The 24,667-nt window shown below is 35.3% G+C and overlaps 1 protein-coding gene across 4 annotated transcripts in view; it reads left to right on the forward strand.

The window, feature by feature from the left end:
* Positions 1 to 24,667, forward strand: part of Keap1 (kelch like ECH associated protein 1) — a 239,474-nt gene that overhangs the window by 190,156 nt on the left and 24,651 nt on the right. For all 4 annotated transcript variants that reach the window (XM_090372932.1, XM_090372934.1, XM_090372933.1 and 1 more), the window contains one exon: positions 22,656 to 22,832. In XM_090372932.1, coding sequence (XP_090229058.1) covers positions 22,656 to 22,832 — 177 coding nt within the window. The remainder of the gene's footprint in view (positions 1 to 22,655; positions 22,833 to 24,667) is intronic.

Consider the following 24,667-nt stretch of genomic DNA (forward strand, 5'->3'; position numbering starts at 1 on the left):
GTGTTTATCTTCAGCAATCTCTCTTCCACTTTACTCTCAGTTATTAAAGATTATTTAGCTTACTGCCATAGTTTAATACATCTCTGGCATTCCCCTCCCTAAAACCAGCAAAATATTCATTGTTTGTTAGCTACCTGAGCAGGATCATTAACGGTTGAACCACCGATATCAAGTGGACCAATCTGATTCATCCCCTTCCTTCTAGAGTTTACATAAGTAAAGAACTCTTTGCTGGTTTTTTTTTGCATCCTTTTGCCAAAGATTTCTCATAATCTGTCTTTGCTTGCCTAACCTCCTTTGTGACTTTGTTACAGACTACCTTATATCTATCATAGGCTTCTGTGTCACCTGTTAATTTATATGTATCCCATAAATTTTTCTATTCTGCCACATGTCTAATAAGTTCATTTGATTTAGGCCTAAATCTTGAACAATATTTATTAGTTGGTATGAAAAACCTAGTAGCTTCCAAGATAAATTCTTTGAATGTTTCCCATTTTGAATTTGCTGTTGGTAACATTACCAGGTGGTCCCACCATACAGAACTTAAATACTGTCTCAGACCAATGTAGTCTCCTTTACAAAAGCAAAAACCCTTCCCTTTACCCTTGATGATAGTTACCTCTTTGAGTAAATCCTACTTCAGCACACTGTGATCACTGCCACCTAGTGGTACCTTTATCTGCAGATTCTTAATGCATGAAGAATCACTACAGATAATCAGATCAAGAGTATTACTCCCTCTAGTTTCCTCCCGACCATGCTGCTGTAGAAAACAATCATCCGATAATTCCACAAAAGCCTTGCTAGCGTGTGTGTGACCGACCCACAAATTCCAGTCAATATCTGGAAAACTAAAATCCCCCATTATAAGACACTGATTTACTGGCCCATGCTATTTCTCTGCACAATTGCTCATTGTACTCATCAGATTCATTAGCCTATAATACACAGCTACTCTAATTTTTCCTTTCCCAGTGCTTATGTCACACTAAACAGACTCAACATTGCATTGTCCATTAACATCAATTGGATGCACTTCCTTAGATTTTTTGTTTCTTAAATAACAGCATAACCCCACCTCCCTTCCTGTCCTGTCTATCCTTCCTGTACACATTGTACTCCCCAAATTCCAATTCTGCACTGCTTATGTCTGTGTGATATCCATGTCTCTGATATCCCAACAATATCTGCCTTTGACGTCTTGACTAGCACTTCAAGCTCATCAAATTTATTAACTATACTCCTAGCATTGGTGTACATGCAAGTATACATGGGCCGACCGGGCTAGCCGGGTGGGTAAAGTGCCTGCCTGGCAACCCAAAGGTCGCGGGTTCGAATCCCACCTCGGGCTTGGATCAAAGTACTGCAAAAACCTTGGGAGGTGCATTATGGCCACAGAAGCCGATGTGCCAACAACTACCAAAAAAAAAAAAAAAAAAAGTATACATACACCTGTTTCTACTCTTAGTTACCCTAACACAGCCCATGTATTTACTTGTTCCACTATGACTTCCAGCAGTCCTGGAAATCCCCCATTGCCTTGCTTTCCAGGCTGCTGCTCAATTGCATTTCAATAGAAGCAGTGTAAGAATCACTTTCACCTCTGCCAGTGGCTACTGTTAATCTATTAGGCCATGTATCCCCCCCAAGCTAGCAGTTTTCTGACCCACCTAACTCTGCATCGATAGCATCAGGAAATATTCTTGCACCTTTCCTATCTAAGTGTATCCCATCCGGGCTGCCGTAGCCTAGTTTCTTTTTTTTTTTTTTTTTGTTAGTTGTTGGCACATCAGCTTCTATGGCCATATTGCACCTCCCAAAGTTTTTGCATTTATACTGTGATCCAAGCCCGAGGCGAGAATCGAACCCGCCACCTTTGGGTTGCCAGGCAGGCACTTTACCTCCCTGGCTAGCCCAGTCAGCCATAGCCTAGTGGTCAGGTGTGCGGGTGCATAAGTACACGTGCCTTGAGTGACCAGGGTTCAAGCCCATGACTGCTGAATACGGTGCTGTTTCTTGTATTCTGTCTATCTTGTGAACTCCTCTGACCGTTTGGTCGTCCCGGAGTATAAACAGAAAATTTCTTTTTATTTTTTATTTTATCCCTGTAGAAGCTGTCTCTCCTGTTACCAAGCACAGCCTAGGCTGAGAAAAATTCTACCCCTTGAACCTTGCATGACCTCTCTAGGGCCGAATTGATCGACAAAGCTCTCATCATATACTCCCTGTTATCGTGTCTGGGCAGAATTGCAGACACTTTCAAATTCAACCCTAACTCATGGCGTTTTTTCAACATTGACCCGTACTTGTTAAGTAATTCTGCCGGTCTCCTACTCTTAATATCATTAGTGCCAATGTGTACAACAATATCACCCTTTGTGCCCTTAAAAGATGATATCTGCTCTACAGTGTCAACCTTTGCCTCTGGCAGATATACCCTGGTCCTGTTCCACCTATCCTTTTCCCACAATATGTTTCCCTGACAATAGAGTCACCGACAACAACTAGTTCCTTTGGGACCAGTGCATTCTGTCTTTGGGGTTGCCGCTGTGTTGCGTGATGTTCAAGTGCAAGCTCTGGCATTGATGTGGGCAGCTGAGAGCTTGACGGGCCCCCTCAATTTAAATCCTTTGAGGGCATCCACCCTGTCCTTCAAGCTCTCATACAGGCCCATAACAACCCTGAGTTGGCACCTGATTTCCTCACATTCCTTACATCGTGCACACACAAAGACATTCCCCTTGGCAATATCTTGTCCTGTTCCTGATTGCTCCACAAACATCAAACAAGCAGTGCATTTCAAAAGGCTGCAATTCAGAGGACAACGCCCCCACTTTCAGTTCTCTCCTGAGCCACAGCACTCCCATTAGTTTGACCCTTTTGCTTTGCTGCCCTGGTCTGAGTGATGATTTCTATTAAATTTCAAATAAAAGTACAGTACAAAATATAACCCTAAACTTATATCCCAATGCAGTTATAACACTATATACAGAAATACCTTGCATAGCGTGGTTAATTCGTGCCAAAAAAATATCGCGCTATGCGAAACTGCACTGATGGAGGTATTATTAGTATGTATTTTAATGTAATTAATTCCGACAATTTGATTATATGGGTCAAGTTGCAAAAATATATAGGTGTTTGTTTACTATAAATTGATGCACACGAAGTTCTTGCAAACAAAGAAATTAAAATGATAAAAATGAAAAATACTGGTAAGTACGGTACAAATTATTTTTATTGTACATACCTAAAGAATATAAGTGAACTATGTACTGTATTTTTATTTTGAAAAATAACTGATAAGCTTAGTTTGCACAGTTTTTTCTTCTTTTTATCTGCATGCAAAATGACATTCAATGTTATAAATAACATTGAATGTCATTTTGCAACGCCTGCCTTACTTTCATGCCTCGTTCGATGTTTGGATCTAGAAGAACTCTCAGCTCCATTACATTTCTTCTTTCCATTCATATTTGCTTATAAAGGTGTAATGTTTTTAAAAAATAATCTTTAATAAAAATACACAGCGAAAAATATTTGTACAGCTTACGCACAGTCAGCAACTTCATCGCTCGGAATCTAGAGTGTTTACTAATGTACGAATGCTAGCAGAATCCATATATAATGAGGTATTAATTACTTTCAAAATCACTATCTAAATTCAAAAGAAGCCATGGAACTTGACTAAGTCTATAAGCTACTTATAGAAAATAATTTAATCTAACAATTAAGTCAATAAACCGGCTAATTATAATTAAACACTTAGCATTCGCAGGAGCTGCAAAACTCCAACACGTGGATTAGATACCCTTACTGATACTAAGTAATAACCTACAAAATCTCTATCTAAGTTCAAATTAAACTAAATTATTGTTACTAGGAATATAAAGCAACTCTAGAAAATAAATTAATATGTCAATAAAAAAGCAAAAATTTAAGAAAACTTCTCTATTAGCTGGAGCCATGTTAAAGGATCAATGCATTTAAGATCAACAGTGATGACAAAACAGCGTTCAGGTACTATATCGAAGATGGAAAATCAGATTCAGAAGCAAGTGCCCCTAAGTCCAATGGGCATTCAAGCAAAAGCAAGAAGTATTTATGAAGATATTAAGGATAAGTACAGCAAACCCAAGCCAAGTTCATGGCAAACAATGTGTGGTTTAATAGGTTCAAGCATTTTTTTTTTTTTTTTTTTTTGTTAGTTGTTGGCACATCAGCTTCTGTGGCCATACTGCACCTCCCAAGGTTTTTGCACTATTCTGATGCAACCCCGAGGCAGGATTGAACCCGCGACCTTTGGGTTGCCAGGCAGACACTTTACCTACCCGGCTAGCCCAGTCGGCTTCAAGCATTGTGCTGGTTTCCAAAACATTAAAGTATGCGATGAAGTCACCAGTGCAGATTCTGCAGCTGCAGAGAAATTTTGTGATGTGTTGGAAAAAACCCCTTCTAAATCTCCACAGCCCTCAAGTTCCGCAGCGGCATGCTTATCAGCTATACAGTTAATTCTGGCAGCGATGCACGAAAGGTAAAACTTGTTGATGTTATGCCTGTCTCCTCTCTCTTTTTGTAATTTTATAATTTTGAAATTTTTGTAACACTTGTAATTTTTCCCACGCATGAGAAAAAAATTTAATAAATAATTCTATTTACATGTTCGTCGAACATTTCTTTTTCGCTTCCATCAAATTCTGCACACATAGTTGCGAGTACGTGCTGCATAAGCATTTAGGGAAATTCTGACTTACGTAGAGTTCCGCAGAACCCAACCCTTACGTAAGTCAGGGAGTGGCTGTATATGAAATATTTTCATTGCTACAAAAAATTTTTAACAGTAAGAATCTGAAATATATAACCTTTGAAGAAACAGCGAATAGGTATAGGTATGAACCTATACCCAATCACTGTTTCTTCAAAGTGTTTATTTTCAAAGAATTTTCACAAGAATCACTCTTTCAGCAATTAAGCCTTTTGATGAAATACATATATATACAAGAAAGCAAAGTACTATTTCACTCTGTTTTTCATTATTGCTTGAAATGTACTACCTGCAATAATCCTTGATCAGAAAATATATTGTCAGATACGATATTGATTTAAATATTAGCATTATTTGAGGCATATGATGCAAGAAAGCAAGCTTATACAGCATCAACAAAAAAAAAAAAAAACACACCCTTCCCATTTCATCCATCCGGTCACTCCAAATGTTTGTCTAGTTCAGCCTTAAATTTAATTATTCTATCAACTTCCACAACAGATGGAAGTCTGTTCCAATAATCATCTACCTGCTGGCTAAAGGCAAACTTCCGCACATCTATTCTACAACTGTCTTTCCTCAATTTGAACCTATGCCCACTCAGGTTCTTAATCTGAGCAAGCGGAAGTATCCCATCAGCATTGAACCTGCTCAAACCATTCAAGGCCTTATACACCTCAATCAGATTATCTCACAGGTGCCTAGTCTCCAGGTACCTCCGTAGCCAGGTGGGCAGGAGCAGCAGTGCGTAGCACACGCTTCTTGATTAGACCAGGGTTCGAGCCCATGAACACCAAATACGGAGGTTGCGGAAAGATCTGGGAATGACCACCGCATATCTCCGGAGCAATATAGCCTTAGTTGCCAATGCTCCTAAAAACCAAATAACAAAAACAAACATGCCTAGTCTCCAAAGCACACCCCTTTGTTCCTCTCACCAATCTTGTTGCCCTTCTCTGTACTAGTTCTAGCAACTCTACACCCTTCCTGCCTCCAGGCCTGTATGCAGTACTCAAGGTGTGGCCTGACCATTGCCTTATACAAAGGGATAATTACCTCCTTGTCTCTGCTAGCAAAATTCCTATATATCGTTGACAAAACTCCATGATCTGCCCAATATTAGCAAATTATGTGGTCCTTGTATTTGTGGCAGTTAGTAAAGATATGTTTGGGTTCTTTTACATCTGTATTAAGGTTAATGGCTACTAGTATATTGGTATTTGTGCATGATTTTGTGGGAGAAAAATTACAGAATGTAATTTTTGCTTCAAAAATGGCATAATTCCTTTGTGTTCAATACATAAAATAAATGGAATGCACATACACATGCTAAATTGAAATCTGATCATATCACTGAATTAAATTTATCAGTGTCTAGTCGCCCCCCCGCAGGAGAAAGATACGGACAAGTTTTGGATCTCAGCATTAGTGGGTGTATGGTATAAAAATATATGGTGACGTCTTCTCCCCCCCCCCTCCCAGATATCACAATTTATGCCAGATACATAGAAATGAAAAATAATGACTATGACATAGAAATTAAATGAAAGTTGCCTCTGAATGTTATAAATTTAGCATGTCCCAGTTAAATTTATATATAGATCTTCCATAAGCCAGCTAGAGCCAGAACTAATTTTCATCTTCAAAGCTAGCAACCATTTATTTACAAACAAGCAACCTGTTTAATCAAATATTAACCATTTTAAATTGTGCATCCTTATTTTATTTATTTACATGGTCTACAGAAATATCATCAAGATTAGAATTTCAAATGATTGTGAAGCTAATGAAAGTTCATTTTCTGAAAAGTTATTTTAGTTCTTTCATGTATAGGTGAAAACAAATTTGGATTGTGATAATTATAATATCAAAATAGTTTTGTGATCCCAAATGGTACAAATGGTACTAGAACTAGTAGTACTGTGCATGTTTTTAAAATTGCGAAGGCAGAAAATGCTGTTTACATTGGACTTGAATTTCTGTAGATTTACCTATATAACTTGCTGTTAACATTCTTATTTATTTATTACTCCTCAGGTGTGTACATAAGTCTGGAGTTAATATAAACATATTTTATTTTAAGGCATACAATATCTGTTCAAAATGGCCACCAGCAATTTCAAAATATTTTTATAAATGATACGGCATGTTTCAAGAATCTTTCTTGAATATTTTCCAGCAGATCAACATTGATAACTGCAACTGCCTGTGTTGTCCTGACCTTAAGGTATTGCAAGTTCATAATTTTTACAGAATAGACTTTTAACTTTAATGACTCCAGAAAAATCCATGGGATTTAAATAGGGCAGTCTCAAAGCTCATTCTGCTACTCTTCAGTTGATCCAGCAAGGAATGAGCTTGATTTGCTGAAGAAAGAGATAATGGAATGAGCCAATCCAGCAAGGGAATTTTTTGTCTAGCCAGGCTCAGTTGGGAAGTGTATAATGCATTTGTATGCAGTGTTGCATAAGTCAATCAGGTTTGCCTCCCAGGCTTCAGGATGAGGCCAAGAATTTCAGAAAATTTCAAGAATTTCAGATAATCCTCTTCAATTACAGTGCTTCTGAAGGAAAATGATCTAACAACATTTAAATTTTATACACTAAAAAGTAAAAAAAAAGTAAACTGCAGCCATTATCAACCCACTGCAGGATCGAAGCCTCCCCAGCAATTCATGTTGAGGGAAATGGGCCATAATCTGCCACTACACCAAACCAATTTCTCTGCTGCATTTATATGCTGTTGTGATTTAATTAAGAAAGAGCCACATACAATTTGTTAGATGTGATTTTTACGCTTTAAGCTATCAAAGTCTAAAAATCACTTTAACAAATTTTGCATTTCAGTAATTTATGAGATCTTACCTGAAACAATTTATAATCAAAAAATGAAATTATGAAATGACAAAGGTATATGACCAATAACCTTTTGATGTTCCATCAAATAAAACAATGAACTATAAAGGTGAAAAGTCAATTTGCATAAAATCTTCTTTTTTTTGTTAGTTGTTGGTGCATCAGGTTCTCTGGCCATATTGCACCTCCCAAGGTTTTTGCATTTTCTACCCTGATCCAAGCCCGAGGCATAAAAACTAGTGGACATGAAAAAATTAGATTCACAGTTGTGTTGTTGTATTGCGCTGATGGAACAAAACTGCCACCCTTTCTAATATTTAAGAGAAAAACACCTATAAAAGAAAAAACACCACTTGGAATAATTCTACACATGCATGAAAATGGATGGATGAAGGTGGAATGAAGAAATGGATAGAAAAGGTGTGGAACAGAAGAAATGGAGCATCGATGGAAAAAAATTCACTTTCGGTGTTAGATCACTTAAAATCTCACATCACAGATTTTTTTTTTAAATTAAAAAAAAAAATTTAAAGGAGCCGACACAGAATTGGCTGTAATTCCAGGAGGCCTGACTTCTCAGCTTCAACCACTTCATGTATCTCTCAACAAACCCTTTAAAACATACATGAGAGAAGAGTGGAACCATTGGATGATAAACACAGAAAGCCACGAATATACACCCAAGGAGGCACTGAAATGGCCAAGTATTGCATACGTGTGTCAGTGAGTTAAGGATTCCTGGGACAAAGTAAAGAAGGAAATAGTACAGAACTCTTTTAAAAAGTGTGGAATCAGCAATTCGTTAGATGGGACTGAAGACAATTTTTTGTATGAACATTCGGATGATGAAGATGAAGAACAGAATGACAGTGAAATTAATTTTGGTAGTGAGAATGAAAGTGAAGATGACCATTCTGGATTTCAATTGATAATGGCTCATGGATTCAATTTTACATTATTAAAATTCTTATAGTTATAATTCTTAAATGTTTAAATATAGTTATATGAAAAAAGAAATTGTGACTTATTTAATTACACATTTTATTATTAGTAAAATAATAAGAGGAGTTTACCTCAATATAGTACGTAGAACCCTTCCGTATGATACCCTCCAGAAATTAAAACGGAGAGTAAAATATAAATAATTAAATAATCAATTTAACACAATTTAAAACAATTAAAAATCAAATTAACGCAATTAAAAGAATCTAACAAAAATATTCAAAACGATTTTCCTTCCTTCAGAAAATTTCTGAAGGAAATTATTTAATATTTATTTAATTATTTATATTTTACTCTAATGTACCGGTAAGTTTTTGTTTGTTCTGTTTTAATTTCTGGAGGGTATCATACGGAAGGGTTCTACGTACTATATTGAGGTAAACTCCTCTTATTATTTTACTAATATTATTATCAATGTAGAACATATTGAGTAGTACAGCTCTGATTCATACTATCTAATTAATTTTTAAACTCTTATTGACTATTTCATTCACTTCCTGTCTCTCCAGCAGTAAACAATCGATACACACAACTATGGGAGATTTTTTGAATGGCTTGGTACAAAATTACATTAAATCTACACTAAGGTACTCGGCCCAAAGTTACCATATTTCTTTTCTAAAATATTGCCTTCAATACAACATCGTTCCGAAGTTTGCCAGGGTGAATTTAAATCAAAAAATTTCAGGCATAAAACAACTAACACTGGCGACATCGCGTAATATTGTTAAGCTTGCCTTAAAATCTCGATATTCGAATAAACAAAAATACCTTTCTCAGGTTAGGAAGCTTCGCGATAAATTAAAAAATTATCTACATCCGAACGATTTGTCTCTATTGAAGACCTCCATAGATTTGCGACGGGAAGCACAGGCTTCAGAAATAAAAAAACAGACACGTTAATAAGTTGCAAACATAATCGGATAAGTCAAGATACGTTCATGCGAATTCTAACACATTGTCGCGGGCTTGCAACAAGTTCATATGAGTTGGGTGACTTCCCCCCCCCACAGACACACAACGTGCTACCACAGAATATGTCAGCTAATTCACGAACACCCCCTCACCCAGTATCTAACGAATCGACATATCAACAGGTTACAAATCTTTCCTCTTGTACACTATCGCAGGACCAGATTTCGCTTTTATCCAAAGGACTAAATTATAATTTACCTCCTCGAAAACTGCCTAAAAAACAATGCGTAATTGATATTGAATTTGGACTTCATAATGTTCCACAAAAAGATGTATTTATTCAACAAGTTAACCAAGTAGTGAATAACATAAAAGAAACGCGACTTCCTAAATTGAATACACATGACAGTTCAGCTTTACGAGAACTTCGGGGAGATAAGGACATTATTATACAGAGGGCAGACAAAGGAGATACAGTGGTAATACTAGATAAACATGATTATATTAATAAGTTAGATTCAGTTGTGTCAGATACCTCCACTTATCGTGAAGTAGACCCGGCACTGTTTACCAATTTGGTCAATCAATACAATAAAACGTTAACCACGTATCGAAAAAACAGCTACATTACTATGGTTCAGTTAAAGGAATTGAAGTCCAGAACATACAATATTCCGGCACTTTTCGGTCAGGTAAAATTACACAAGACTGGGTTTCCTATTCGACCTATTGTTTCCTACAGGAACTCGGCATTTTCATCCTTAGCCACACATGTATATAAAATTATAAAACCCTTTAGACAGGTAATACAATTTGGGATTAAGAACTACGATACATTATTTAATAAGCTTAAAGACTGTAGACTCGGTGACAATGACAATTTATTCTCACTAGATGTTACCTCATTATATACGAATGTAAACATCGAATACACATTAGATATTATTTGGGATATGTTAAATAAAAACTCGACACCGATTAATTATACGAAGCTACCTATTAAGGAAATTTTTCACTTAATTAAACTGTTAGTTGAGGCTAACTACATCACCTTTCGAGACAAGGTGTACAAACAAATTTTTGGATTACCAATGGGTTTGAGCCTGAGTGGCTTAATGTCAGAGATCTATCTCTCAACGATTGAGCAGATACATTTGACACCTTTTCGAACCAGTATCACATACTATGGGAGGTATTTAGACGATGTTCTAGTTATTACCGATAGTAGTACTATCCAAGGCATTTTACATTCGTTTAACAATATTCATTCTAGACTCAAATTTACATTGGAAAGGGAGGATACGGATACAAAGTCATTAAACTTTCTAAATTTCACGCTTACCCGGGACTCGAATAAAATACAATTTAGAATCTATCGAAAACCTACAAACACCGGTATGCTTCTACATTATAATAGCTATCACCCGTTCACCTACAAAAGATCGATTATCTTTAATCAATTTCTTAATGCCTATAAATATTCAACGACGGAATCTGCTTTGGACTCAGAAATACAAATATTAACTAGCAGATTCTTAAACAGGGGTTATTCCATTACCACAATAAACCGAATTAGGGTACAAGCTAAGGATAGGATACAAAATACTGCACCAATCAACAATAGTAATATCAAAAAATACTTTATTTCTGTCCCATATGTTGAACTGTGGCACAAACAGCTTAACAGATTCTTTAAAGATACCGAATTTAAAATTGTAGCTAGGCCAATACGGAAGTTACACACTATACTGAAAAATCGCTCGGTTCTTTCAGCGTTCGCAACACAAATTAATGATCTGGTATACAACATTTCTTGCGGTGATTGCGACTCGTCTTACCAAGGTTCAACCCGATTTTCTCTTAATATTCGTGTAACTCAACATGAAGCCTTGGTTCGTGCTTCTTGTTCAGCAGCGTCAGAATTAGCCTTTCATGCCATTAACAAAAAACATACTTTTTTATTTAACGAGGCCAAAATACTTAACGTTCAACGTAATTATACGCGACTATTAATTGCAGAAACCATTGAAATTAAATTACTTGAGAATTCTGTTAATGTTCGTCGGCCATATTTGATCTCCGATGCATGGATCTTTACGCGCATGCGCGAAGACAAATAATCTCTATTTAAGTATCAGGTTTAACCCGATTCGGTAATTTTCATAAAACAGAAAGAGAGGAAGGAAAATCGTTTTGAATATTTTCGTTAGATTCTTTTAATTGCGTTAATTTGATTTTTAATTGTTTTAAATTGATTTGAATTGTGTTAAATTGATTATTTAATTATTTATATTTTACTCTAATGTACCGGTAAGTTTTCGTTTGTTCCGTTTTAATTTCTGGAGGGTATCATACGGAAGTGTTCTACGTACTATATTGAGGTAAACTCCTCTTATTATTTTACTAATATTATTATCAACGTGGAACATATTGAGTAGTACAGCTCTGATTCATACTATCTAATACATTTTATTATTAAAAATTTGGGGTAAGCCTTGTACACGGATGCGTCTTATACACCAGAAAATACTGACAGTACAGGAACCAGTAGCTGGAAATGATCATGGAGTTCTGCGGTGAAGATGAAGAGAGAGGAAGCAGTAATTAAATGAATCAGTTATAATTTCAGGAAAGGAAACTATGACAGGTTAAGGTGCTACATGGTCTTTTATAACTGGATAGATATTTCACAGAGAGCAAATACAATTGAATTATGGTATACCTTTAAAACATTAATTACAGAAGCCTAGAATGCATATATACCATTGAAAAAATACTCCATGAAGAGGATTCCAAGTTGGATGAATAATGGAGTTGTTAGATTACTTGAGCAGAAAAAGACGACATGGAAAATTTAAGGAGCAATAAAAAGTACTGAAGCCTATAACAGCTACAAATTGATCTGTAATAGGGCCACAGAAAAGGTTAGGCTGGCAAAGGCAGATTATGAGAAATCACTGGCAAAGAGAGTGTAGAGTGAGGATAAGGAATTCTTCACACATATATAAATGCAAAGAAGAGAAGGAGAAACCAGATCGGACCCTTATGTAATGGATGTGGGATAGTATTAGATACCCAGCAGATGTTGCAGATGAACTCAGCAGTTACTTTGCATCTATATTTACAGAAGAAAAATCCTTCATCAAAGAGAAACATGGGAGTGAAATTGAAAAATACGTAATTAATGATACTGAATTTTCACATGATTATTTAATTAAAAAACTTTCGAGCCTACAGGTGAGTAAGGTTCCACGGTTGATGGCATATACCCTGTAACCTTGAGGGAGGTGGCAAGTGGGTACATTGAACCATTGAGACTAATTATGAGAGCATCACAGGAATTGAGAGTGATTCCATTGGATTGGAAAAGTGGGAAATTACCGATCGGTCAGTCTAACTTCAATAGTATGGAAAATCATGGAGGCAATGATCAAGGGTGGAATTAAGGATACACAGCATGGTTTTGTAAAGGGAAAATCATGTTTAACAAATCTGGTTAGCTATTCCTCAGATTGGGTTAATGTAAGAAGTGGAGTTCCCCAGGGATCAGTATTGGGACCACTGTTGTTTTGATTTTCTTAAATAACATTGATGAAGGGATAGAGGGCGTGATGTCTAAATTTTCAGATAATATAAAGATTCAAAGAGTAGTTAATGATCATCGTCAAGCAGAGCTTCTTCAGAGTGACCTAGGTAGACTTCAGGGATGGTCAGAAAAGTGACAGCTAAGCTTTAATCCAGCAAAGTGCAACGTATTACACCTGGGGAAAACCAACTCAAAAATACCTTATACACTTGGTGGAGTTGAACTAAAGTCAGTAGTGGAAGAAAGGATCTTGGAAGTTACAATATGGTCAGACAGAAAGTTCTCCAAGCATTGTAGACAGATTGCAAGGAAGGTCCATGGTGTCCTATGGGTGATTTATTGAACATTTGCTTGTAGAGATAAGGATGCGATAATCCCACTATATAAGGCTATCTCGTTAGACCACACTTGGAGTACTGTGTTCAAGTGTGGAGGCCGCTCCTAAAAAAGATAGAGTTTCTTGAAAGAGTCCAAAGATGGATAACTCGACTGGTGAGATCAGAAAGGGCTTTAGTATGAGGCAAGACTTCGAATATGTGGGTTGCACAGCTTGGAAACTAGGCACCTTAGAGGAGATTTGATTGAAGTGTTTAAGGCTGTGAGAGGCAAATGTAAAATCAATGAAGATGAAATTTTCATAGTTATAAATGATTCTAGAACTAGGGCCATTAATTCAAATTAGGTGGGGAGATGTTTAGCCTGGAGCGCAGGAAGTTTTATTTTAGCCAGTGTGTTATAAATTACTGGAATAAGTTACCTACATGGGTGGTAGAGGCCGACAGTTTGGGGAAATTCAGAAGTTAGCTGGATAGTTACCTACAGGAGGAGGGTTGTCTATTTCCTTTTCTCTTCTTCTTATTATTTATTTTATTTTACTTTTTATTATTATTATTTATTTTATTTTACTTTTTATTATTATTATTTATTTTATTTTATTTATTTATTTTTTGGCTGGTACAGCAGAAGCCTTGGTCTTCCTTGCACCATCTGGCCGTTACTAATACTAGTAACATTTGTTATTTTATGGAATTTTGGTTTTGTATATAAGCTATTTTATGAAATTTTACGAAAAAGACGCTCTTTTATGGACTTTTGGTGTTGTATAGACTTTATGGACATTTGGATTTATTGGCAGTATTTGATGACCCCCCCCCCCCCCCCCAATTAGTCCAAGTCCATTAAATTGAGGATGTGTTAGCCTGTGGAATCCTGCTGCTGGGCAAAGGCCTCCCCGACTTAATCTATTCATGTCGGTTTGATGCCAGTTTTGTCCAAGTGGAACCCAATTGAGGATATATGATGTTACATTTAATATTACATTTTAAGTAATTAAATTCATTTTTAATAATTAGCAAAAATTCTGCAAACAAAAAATAATAATATTTTTATTTTATCAATTTTTTGTTATTGATTTATTATATTATAATTGATTTTTTTGCTTTTTGACTTTAAATATCTCATGTGGACATACAAACATAGGGGGCCTATCATGTTCTGGCCTGGTATTAGCTAACTCGTTTAAAATTCAAGTGGCCAAAAACTTATAAATGTTCAGAATCGGGCCCATGTTTATATGAACTTTTTTCATTGAAATATAGGGCCTGAATAAAAATATGCCCCAAATGTTATAAAGCACTCTGTAAATATTAAGTAGGCCATGAAACATTTTTCTATATTAAATGCTATGAAATAGTTTTATTTTCATTGTACTATAATAATTTAAAAAATAATGATACTAAAAAATAACTTTTTTTTTTTTTGTTGGATTTAAAAGTGGCTTCAATAAAACAGATTTTTTATGTACAAAAGGATGATAATTATTATCGTGTAAAAACATGCCTGTGTCTGGGAGTTCTAATAAAACATCCAGTGTTCATTGGGTGCCCATTATCAGGTACACTTACCCTTTTCATGAAATGGTGTGCCCCTTCAATAACAACATCATGTGTTCTTACTATGCAACAAATAGCAGGTAAGTAGATATACTAGGGTATTTGTGTGCAATTTAGGAATGGACAAGACAAAAGATTTAAGTTTCTTTGGATGTGTTGTGTTAGTTTGCACCAGACATGACATTAAGAATATCTCAGAAACTGTAACCATGCTAGGATTTATGTGTACAGATGCACTGAGATATTTTTGATAACCAAAAAAAAAAAAAAAAAAAACCCAGCTAATAGAAATCCCAGAAATGCCTTGTTGATGCAAGAGGTCATGGAGGCTGGCAAGATAATAGAAAGGCTACAGTCAGTCAAACCTAGTACAACAGTGATAATCAAAGAAGCATATCAAAATTCAAAGCCTTGTCATGGATGAGATATCATAGCCAGTGACTGAACTGGGTTTGTTAGGGTGGGAATGCCAACAGGGAAGGATTGGAAAAATATTTCCTGAACTGATAAATCCCAGTTTCTGCTGTTTAACACTGGTGGGAGCCCAGAATAGGAATCCATGGGCCCATCCCATGAAGGCTGATGTTGGTGGTGTACTGATGTTGGGAGTGTTATTATGGTGCATATTGGGCTGCTGAATATCAGTCTAGCAATATTTAGATAGTTGTGTGAAAATTGTTTCGAACCAGACGCATCCCTTCGTGGCTTGAAAGAGCCCATTTGCAGTGTATCCATCTGCAAATGGGCTCTTTCAACAGGATAATGTACTATTTCACTAGGCAGGAATTGCACAGAACTGGTTCTAGGAACATGAAAATGAATTTAGCCTACTGAGGTGGCCTTCCCAGTCACAAGATCTCTAACCAACTGAACACCTGTGGGATGAAGTGGAACGTGCACTTCAGAATAGATTCTCAACCATCCAATTTGCGACAACTGTGAGGAGCCAATGTGGACCAACATCCATGTGGCACACTTTTGACATCACAATGAATCTAGGTTGTTCTGAAGACTAAAGGGGAACTTATTTGCTATTAGGTAGGTTTATCTAATAAAGTGTCCACCCAGTGTATCTTAAAGACTGTTGGTGTTTTTTCCCCCCCTTTCTGTTCCGGTAAAGTTAATTTAAAAAATTTAATGGGTCTTTTACTTCTAGGATAAAGTTTAAACAGAATAAACCTTATTGAAGAGATCAGTAACACTGTGGGAATCCATGATGAAAATCACATCCTTCAAATACATTCTGTAATAGGTATAATTTTAGAATATAAGAGCTTAAGTAAATTTCTTCAATTTTGTACAAATATGATTCAGTGAAAAGTCCTCTTATATTCACACCCATCAGCATTCCATAAATTTTTTAGAAGCATACTTGTCAAAGTTGATGTAATTAGCATTGGTTAACAGATTCACCAATTCCAAAATGCATTTTGCAGGAAGTTCAGTTTTTATAGTTTAAATGACACAAGAATGTTGTTGTACAAAGTAGTTACAGCTAATGAAAATAGTTTGTCATCTTCTTTGTAAGCTTTGTGTTTTTACTCTATTAAACAAATGCTTGATATTCCTTATTGAGTAAGTGATCATGTTACTACATGTTTTTATAATCTTGTAAATGAGGAATGATGAATAATCTTGTAAATGAGGAAAGTGCCGAATTTCACAATGGCTCTGGTTATGGCACCATAGGTCTGATTTATATATTACCATTATTATAATTTGTTATCATTTCTAGCCTTATTTTTTTATTTATTTTTTTTTAACTGTGCCTTAGTTTTCTAATATTTTTTGCAGAAATTTGGAAGTTTATTATTGTTTTTATTTACTAAGTTCGGAATGGGGCATGAGTTGTTTCTGTTTGTGCTGATTTACATAAAATGTCATAGAGCTTTATTAAATTAAAAGGCCTGACGTAGCCGAGTGGTCATGAGCGAGAGTGCATAGCACGCGTTCCTTGAATGGACCGGGGTTCAAGCCCATGACTACTAAATACGATAAATATTTGTATTGACGATATATTGTAAACGGTTGTCGTGCCGGAGTATAAACAGAAAATGTATTTATTTTATTTATTTAAATAAACTTCTTTGTCAAGAACTACCATTGTGGCTCTTTTATTGGCACTGTATTGTGATGTGTGAATTTTTTCTGATGGAGGAAAAGGCATGGTTTTCATCCATATCTGACGCTAATGGAACAGCATTTTTTTATTATTAATAATCTCATTTACTTGTGATATAATAATGTCCTTATTAGTTTTATTGCATAATGAGTTACTGCCCATTTTTTGGCAAAAGCTTGGGAAGTAAACTATAGTTAAGACATTTTTCAAGAAAACAACATTGGTCTTTCTTGAGTCTGCAGAGGGCAAATTTACAATATGAGAATGATTTTGTTCATGTGTATATGTATGTTGCATTAGCTATGGTGAGTCCCTCTTTTTTTTTTTTTTGTTAAGTTGGCAATCTTATTTGCATGTCCCATCTCAAGTGTATGTCTCAGCTTAAAATTTCGACTGAGTATTACTGTTTTACAGTGTTCAGGCCTTGATTTCCCATTAGGCACTGTGCCTAGGGCCTACGAAGGAAGAGAAGGGAAAAAAAGTAAAAAAATAGGGAGGAAAAGGTCTTCAGACTTAAAAATAATGCAACTATAAAACTTCAACATTATACTTGAAATTAAAAAGAAACAAAATCTACAATATCGTCAATATCTAGATTACTTGTAACATTTCTTAAGATTACAAAAGTTTCTTGCTTCGGCTTCTTGTTGTAGCAAAATATTTAATAACGTCCTCGAAGTCCATATGACGAGTAATATCGTTCTCACTACATAGAAGTGCCAACGACGATAAGCGATCTTGGCTCATAGTTGAGCATACACCGTTCTTGATCTGCTTAAGTTTCAAAAATGAACGCTCTCCTTCAGCATTCGATCCAGTTATAGATAGATAAATTCTTAAAGATATATGTATATTTGGGAACTAGTAATCAGTTTATCTTTTATTTGTGCATTTATTAATTCTGCCACAGACGTTTTGACCTTGTATAGTGCCAAAAACAATAGGAATTCATCAATGAAATCTACTTCTAAGTAGGACTAGTAGGTGTTGGCTAATGCTGTGGCTTTGGATCGAATTTGAATTTGGATCGAATTCAAATTGAGGAAAGACAGATGTAGGATAGACGTGCGGAAATTTGCCTTTAGCCAGCGGGTGGTTGGTTGGTGGAACAGACTGCCATCCCTTGTGGTGGAGGTTGATAGCCTAAATAAGTTTAAGGCTCAGCTGGACAGGTATTTTGAACGAACAGAGGGGTGAAGTGGAAGTGGGGTTTTTTTTTTTTTTTTTTTTGGCTGATGCTGCATAAGCTTGCTTTCTTGCATCAAATGCCTCTACTAATGCTAATGCTAAATTTCTTCTTTTGACATGATAAACATTTATCTATAAGAAAACTGAAGGTAGCATGCAGTGTACTGTATGCAGCACTTCGTTTTGTCATTTCTGTGACTAGTATGTCCGCAATACGTTAAAAAACTTGAATTCAAAATGTATCTTTTGCACTTAGTTCTGCTGGTACTAATTCCTCTGGTGTTTCATCAAACAGTTTCTTCCTTTTCTGCTTTCGGTCTTCATATTTTATCTGTAATTAGAATTTGGAATTCAAAATCATCAAATTTGTCATCGTCTCGAGCATCAATCAAATAATCCAGAAGCACATCATATAATTTCACAATTACACATTACTCAATTCCAGGTTCTTGAATTGCTTTATTCACACTGTTTTTTAGAAGATCTTCCCAAATGATAGACATCAATGCTATTTCTAACCTGTTCAGTTTATTTATCAAAGCTTTTGCTTCATGAACCACTGTCGGTTTTTGTTCTTCGCATTCTGAGATATCAAAGAGTTCTGCACGAATTTTACTGTAATTTTTTTTTCAATGATCTTGTAGCATCGTAATGTGATTACCATCTTGTGTCTGATAGATTTTTGATCGAGATTGTATTCTCCACCCTGCTCAATTTAGACCACCTTTGTGGTGAGGCTGCAAAAAAATATGTAGAGCGACTGTAAAATGCCGAAAAAATTATCAGCAGCCAAACAGCTTTCTGTGGATGTGGTCTCTACTAAATTAAGACTGTGTGAAGCACATGGAACTCATACTGCTAGTTTGTTGACTTACTTGAATCTGGCTTAGACTCCAGAATACATCCCGCTCATATTAGCAGTGTTGTCATATGACTGAGATCTGTAATTTGCTACATCTATTCCATGTTTATCAAGAACAGATACTACTGTGTCAAAAAGATATTTTGCATCATGCTTTTCAATGGGAACAAACATCAAGAAACACTCATGTACTTCACCATCTTTTTATACATAACAAATAATGACTGACAACTGATCTGTGTGACTTATATCAGGAGTTGAATCTATGCTGATGCCATAATATTTGGCTTCTTTAATTTCAGATATGATGTGTGCCAACACTTTTGACCCTAATACATTGATAAATTCTTTATATGTGGTTGAAGACAGGTACGAAACATTTCCACTTCCTGAATTTCCGTATGCTCTTTTTTTTTATAAAAAGGATCAAACTCAGATAGATCAGTACACCCAAGGAAGTTGCCATTGGTAGGATTATTGTGTTGCTCATTATCACCACGAAAAGCTATACCTCTTTCTGCCAAAAATTTTACTACCGCAACTACTCTTCTTAAAACTTCAGTCCAGTATTTAATTGCCTTTTCCTTCTCGATTTGCAATTTTATGTCAATCCGAGTAGACTTTTGGAATTGCAGCATATTAGATATAGAAATGAAGTGCTCTTTTGATTTTTCATGCGTTGTGATTCCTGCATATGCATTTTTCCAGTCATTGAATCCAGTTTGAAATTTATTACATATCACATTAAGTCCACCTTTAAACAGTACTGTTATACACACATAACAGTACACTTTTCCAGTAGATTCTAAGAATATTAGCTAGTCTCTTAACGACCTTGCCACTTCCCATTTTCCTATAAAACAATTCTTTTTTTGCATATCTTTTTATTTTTTTGCCAAAATTTTTAGACATTGATTTCAAATTGCACTCTAAATTCTGAGACAGCACATTTTGGGCAATGTAATGAATGAGATCAGCGTTTATTTTCCATTTAGCTGGATCAGTACTGAAATCTAATAGTGAAACTGTAACAGATGTTTTTTGGTTACTTGTCGTTCACAGGCTCTGTTATATCAGTTGTCTACGGAATCTACCTGGTCTGATTCTAATTCTATATCAACTTGACCTTTATTTGTTCCTTCATTGGTAGGTCTATGAATGCCATCACTGAAATCTTCAGATTGAGAAAGAGTAGGCTTATTGCAGGAGTGGTTTGAAACATTTATTATATATTTCAGCATTGAATTTTTCATTTTACCCAAAGCTTTTTCCTCTTTCTTTTTTCATAACCAGATTTGGGTTTTCACATATATCCATCAGACATTTTAAATCACGTCAAACACAGGTAACACAATAAATAATTCTAAGATCAGAATATGAAATATTGAAAATACAGCTCACCAGTCTTCTTTTAAAATTCACACTATTTTCTTAAAATATCACACCACAAACTTATCCCACTATTTACTACTGCTCTCTTTACATATAACTCACACATATATTTGTGGGTACAACTGTTTTTAACAGGAGAATGCACGTTTAACTTTCTACAAAACAAGTCAGTTTAACAAGATAAACTTGAAACAGCAGTCATACACGTTCATACGTTCATGCTGCACTGATTGACTGTTCATACTTGCATTACATCAAAAGTGTAATTCGCAGTCAGTGTGTTAATACAGTATAATTTATTATAAGAAATATTTTACTCCTCTTTTCCCACTTTTCAGTTGAAAAGTGCCTAGTGTCTACAAACATTAAAATCCGGGCCAGACGGTGTTCCAATCAGTAGGGCACCTTCACAATTTTATCCTTAATCTTTTTATTTGTTTTAGTTATCTGTTTTGACACGATATCTCTGCTGAAGTGCTAATTTTAACTTAGCTAAAATTTTCTTAGCTAAGTCCGAAGTCTGATGAGGATGGCTTTTTGAAATTGATCGTTTTTCAAAGACTAGTAACCACTGAGTGACCTATGATAGTTTTAGCAGTTTGTGTTCAGAAAGTACTTTTAGACATGCACTCAAATCCCCAATATCCAGAAATCAAATACCAAGGCCCCACAAGATGTGTCTTAGAGCAGAGATTAACTTTTAACTTAAATTCCATTACCTCAAATTACCCAGGAGCATCGGAACTAGTAAATAACACCCTCACTTTAGGACACAGATTTTGTTTTTATGATATTAACATAATGGATATCCAGCATAATTTTACAAAACCAGATTTTTGAAACTTACTAATTTCAGAAATATTAGAAATGCAGTTATGCCAGGATTCTATTAATGATGGCCATGTTTGATTTTCGATTACTGGGGATATGAACATTTGCATGAAAATACTTCCTCACCTGCTACAACATAAACTGCTTAAATTGCCATATGTAACTTAAAAAGTTGGTGGGTCTCAAAAATGATCCACATCAGACAGTCTGTCTGACTTTGGGCTTGGCTAAAAAAATTTTTTTATTCCATTAAGAATTGGTAGCTTTTTATAAGAAATTCAAAGAAAATTACATTATTTTGTATCTTTGATGGTAATAGGAGACATGTTCTGACAGTTATATTATCATTTTGACAGGGGGGCATGTTTAACATGCTAAATTTTGTTAGAAGAGCTCCAGAGTTGGATTTTTTAGAACTGCTGTTCTAATGCTACAAAATGCAAGGTTTTACACTTTGCAAATAACCTAAAAAAAATGATAATTGGAGGGGAATTCAAATTTGTAGGTTATGATACAGACAGACCTGAAGTTGTCTGTATAGCACAGACAGCAAGGACCCTGGTGTCCTGCCAATGATTTATGAAACAGTTGCTTGTAGTGATAAAAAAAGGGAGAAATAATTCCACTGTATGAGGCAATTCTGAGTTCTAACTTGGAATACTGTGCCAGATATAGGAGCCATATTTGAATATGTTGGACTTCTTGAAAAGATTCGAAACAGGTGCAATACTCCTTATAAGATTAGCAAAAGGGCACCCATATGAGGAGAGAATTCAGTTATGTGGGCTATGGTGCTTGGTAACTAGATACTTTAGAGGAGATCTGATTAAAATTTATAAGGGGTTAGTAAAATTAATTACTTAAGTGACACTAGAACTAGGCATTTAAAAATCAGTACTAAAAAAGAAGTTTGAGACCGAATTATAGGAAGTTTTCCTTTAGTATGCACCTGGCTCATTATAATCGGTCTTTTATTTCATTTTATTTATTTATTTTTCTTGGCTGCCAGATATTCCTGTTTATTACATCATTTTGAAAGTTCCGATATGAAGATCACATGTTTGAACAAGTAAAAATGTATAGTCTGTAAAAATATTTTGCACAGAAATATTTTCAGTGAAAATTTTCCCATTATATGTTTGAATTATAATAATATCTCAAATATTTTTTTCCCATCATATAACTGTTTACTTGTTATAAAAAAAATTATTTTTTTTAACTTGGTGCATTTTTTTATTTTAGGTGTTGTACCCTTGGATATTTATATATATGCAGTTGGTGGTTATGATGGTACATCACAGCTAAATTCTGTTGAGAAATACAATACAGAAACCAATGAGTGGCAGTTTGTCTCTCCCATGCTTTCACCAAGGAGTGCACTATGTGTGGCAGTGTTGGATGGCAAGATCTATGCCTTAGGTACAGTACAAACAAAAAAATTATTCTGACTTTAAATGGACTATAGATATTTACAGTGCAACCTAAGTTTTATCACCTGCTTTTACATTTATCTTCTTATCTTTTAATAAATTTGTTCTCCTTACCCTAAACAGAATTTCATAAGAACCTCCTTGCACATTTTCAGTTAGTATTAGTAATGCTAAATGATGCAGGAAGCAAACTTTTTCTAGATCAACCAAAAAATAAATAAAATAATAATTAAAATAAAATAGAATCTTCATATCATTCTCATTCACATAAGATAATCATCCAGTTTTGCTTTCAACTTATCCAAACTCACTGTCTCCACTCTGGGAGGCAACTAATTCCAATGTTTGAAAACCCACTGCCCATGGGTGAACTTCATAAGATCCAATCTCCTGTTGTTCCCTGAGATTTTATATATGTCCCCTGGTTTGTGTCTCACCCATGAGAAAGAACAAACCTTCCTCAGTTAGATCTTCCTTTAGGTGTCTAGTTGTCAAACTTTGAAGTCCATACCTTATAAACTGTTCTTCATATGTGCATCACTTTGCACTCATCACCAGTCAGGTCACTCTTCTTCTCCCTACTAGGAAAGGTCCTATAAATCATAGATTGAACACCATGTGCCCTCCTAGGTGCCTGTTTACATTGCATGGAAAATTTCATGTCAGACTGACTCATAACACCTTAGTCTTTTCATCTTTAACTACTTTTAGCAACTCCGTCTCCCTAGCTTATATGTAATTCCAGGATTTCTTTTCCCAAATGCATAACTTTTTACATTTAGAAGCATTTAGTCTTTTTACATTATCTTTTTGAAGCAACCTGGTGAGATTGTTAACCACCCTTCTCACCTTCAAATCATCAGCAAACTTTGACAGCTTACCCTGGATACCCTCATCAGTATCATTTATGAAAATTAAAACTAGGAGAGATTCACTGATCCCTGAGGGATTTCACTTGTAGCTGATTCACCTTGAAGATGCCATTTACCACAGTCTTCTGTCTCCTATCTTTTAGCCGGCCTGCAATCCAGCCTAGGATCTTACCCGTAACTTTGCAGAGTATTTCATTTCGGGCGGATAGCAAACATTAATAATTCATGATTTACAGCAAAAAGCACTTTGTTAGTGCTTTCTCAGCTTTTGCCTGTCTTACCCCTTCATGGATTTTTTTACATATTCCCTTATATTATATTCTTAATATTTTGAATGCATTTGACAAAGTGAAAGCTATTAACCATTTGAGTAAGTTCCTGAATTCTTGTGGGGCCACAGAAAACTTTTTAAATATTAATTTGTTCTTTTTTTGACTTCACTATCAAAATAAGGACTTATTTTAACTTGACTACCAAATTCTTCTTCTTCTTGTACTTAGTGGATTTTACACTTATGAAGCTTGTACCATTAACTCTCTTCAAAGAACTGTTTGATCCATCTCTTTCTAGGAAGCCCTCTGTTTCTTTTTCAAGTAGGTTTGTAGTTCATTGCCAGTTTTGGTAGTCTCTTCCTACTCATTCTCTCTACATGTTCTTTCCATTTTAACTGATAATTTTGTATTTCTTCTATTATGTTGGAAGTGTTTAGTCTTTCTCTTATATCTGTGTTTCTTTGGTGATCTAGTCTTGTTAATCCCAATACTGGTCTAAGAAATTTCATCTGGGCAGCTTCCAGACCTATCCCTCTTCCCAAGTGTACATACTTCACTACCATATTTAAGTACTGCCTTTAACGTTATGTTATGTATTCGTAGTTTCATTTGTATTGTCATTTATTCGCCAAAATTTCTTTTTATTATTCCATTCATTGTATTTGTATTCATATCCTTTT

This window comes from Mastigoproctus giganteus, chromosome 4 (genome assembly GCF_048544385.1).
Source record: "Mastigoproctus giganteus isolate SK-2022 chromosome 4, ASM4854438v1, whole genome shotgun sequence".
Classification (NCBI taxonomy): domain Eukaryota; kingdom Metazoa; phylum Arthropoda; class Arachnida; order Uropygi; family Thelyphonidae; genus Mastigoproctus; species Mastigoproctus giganteus.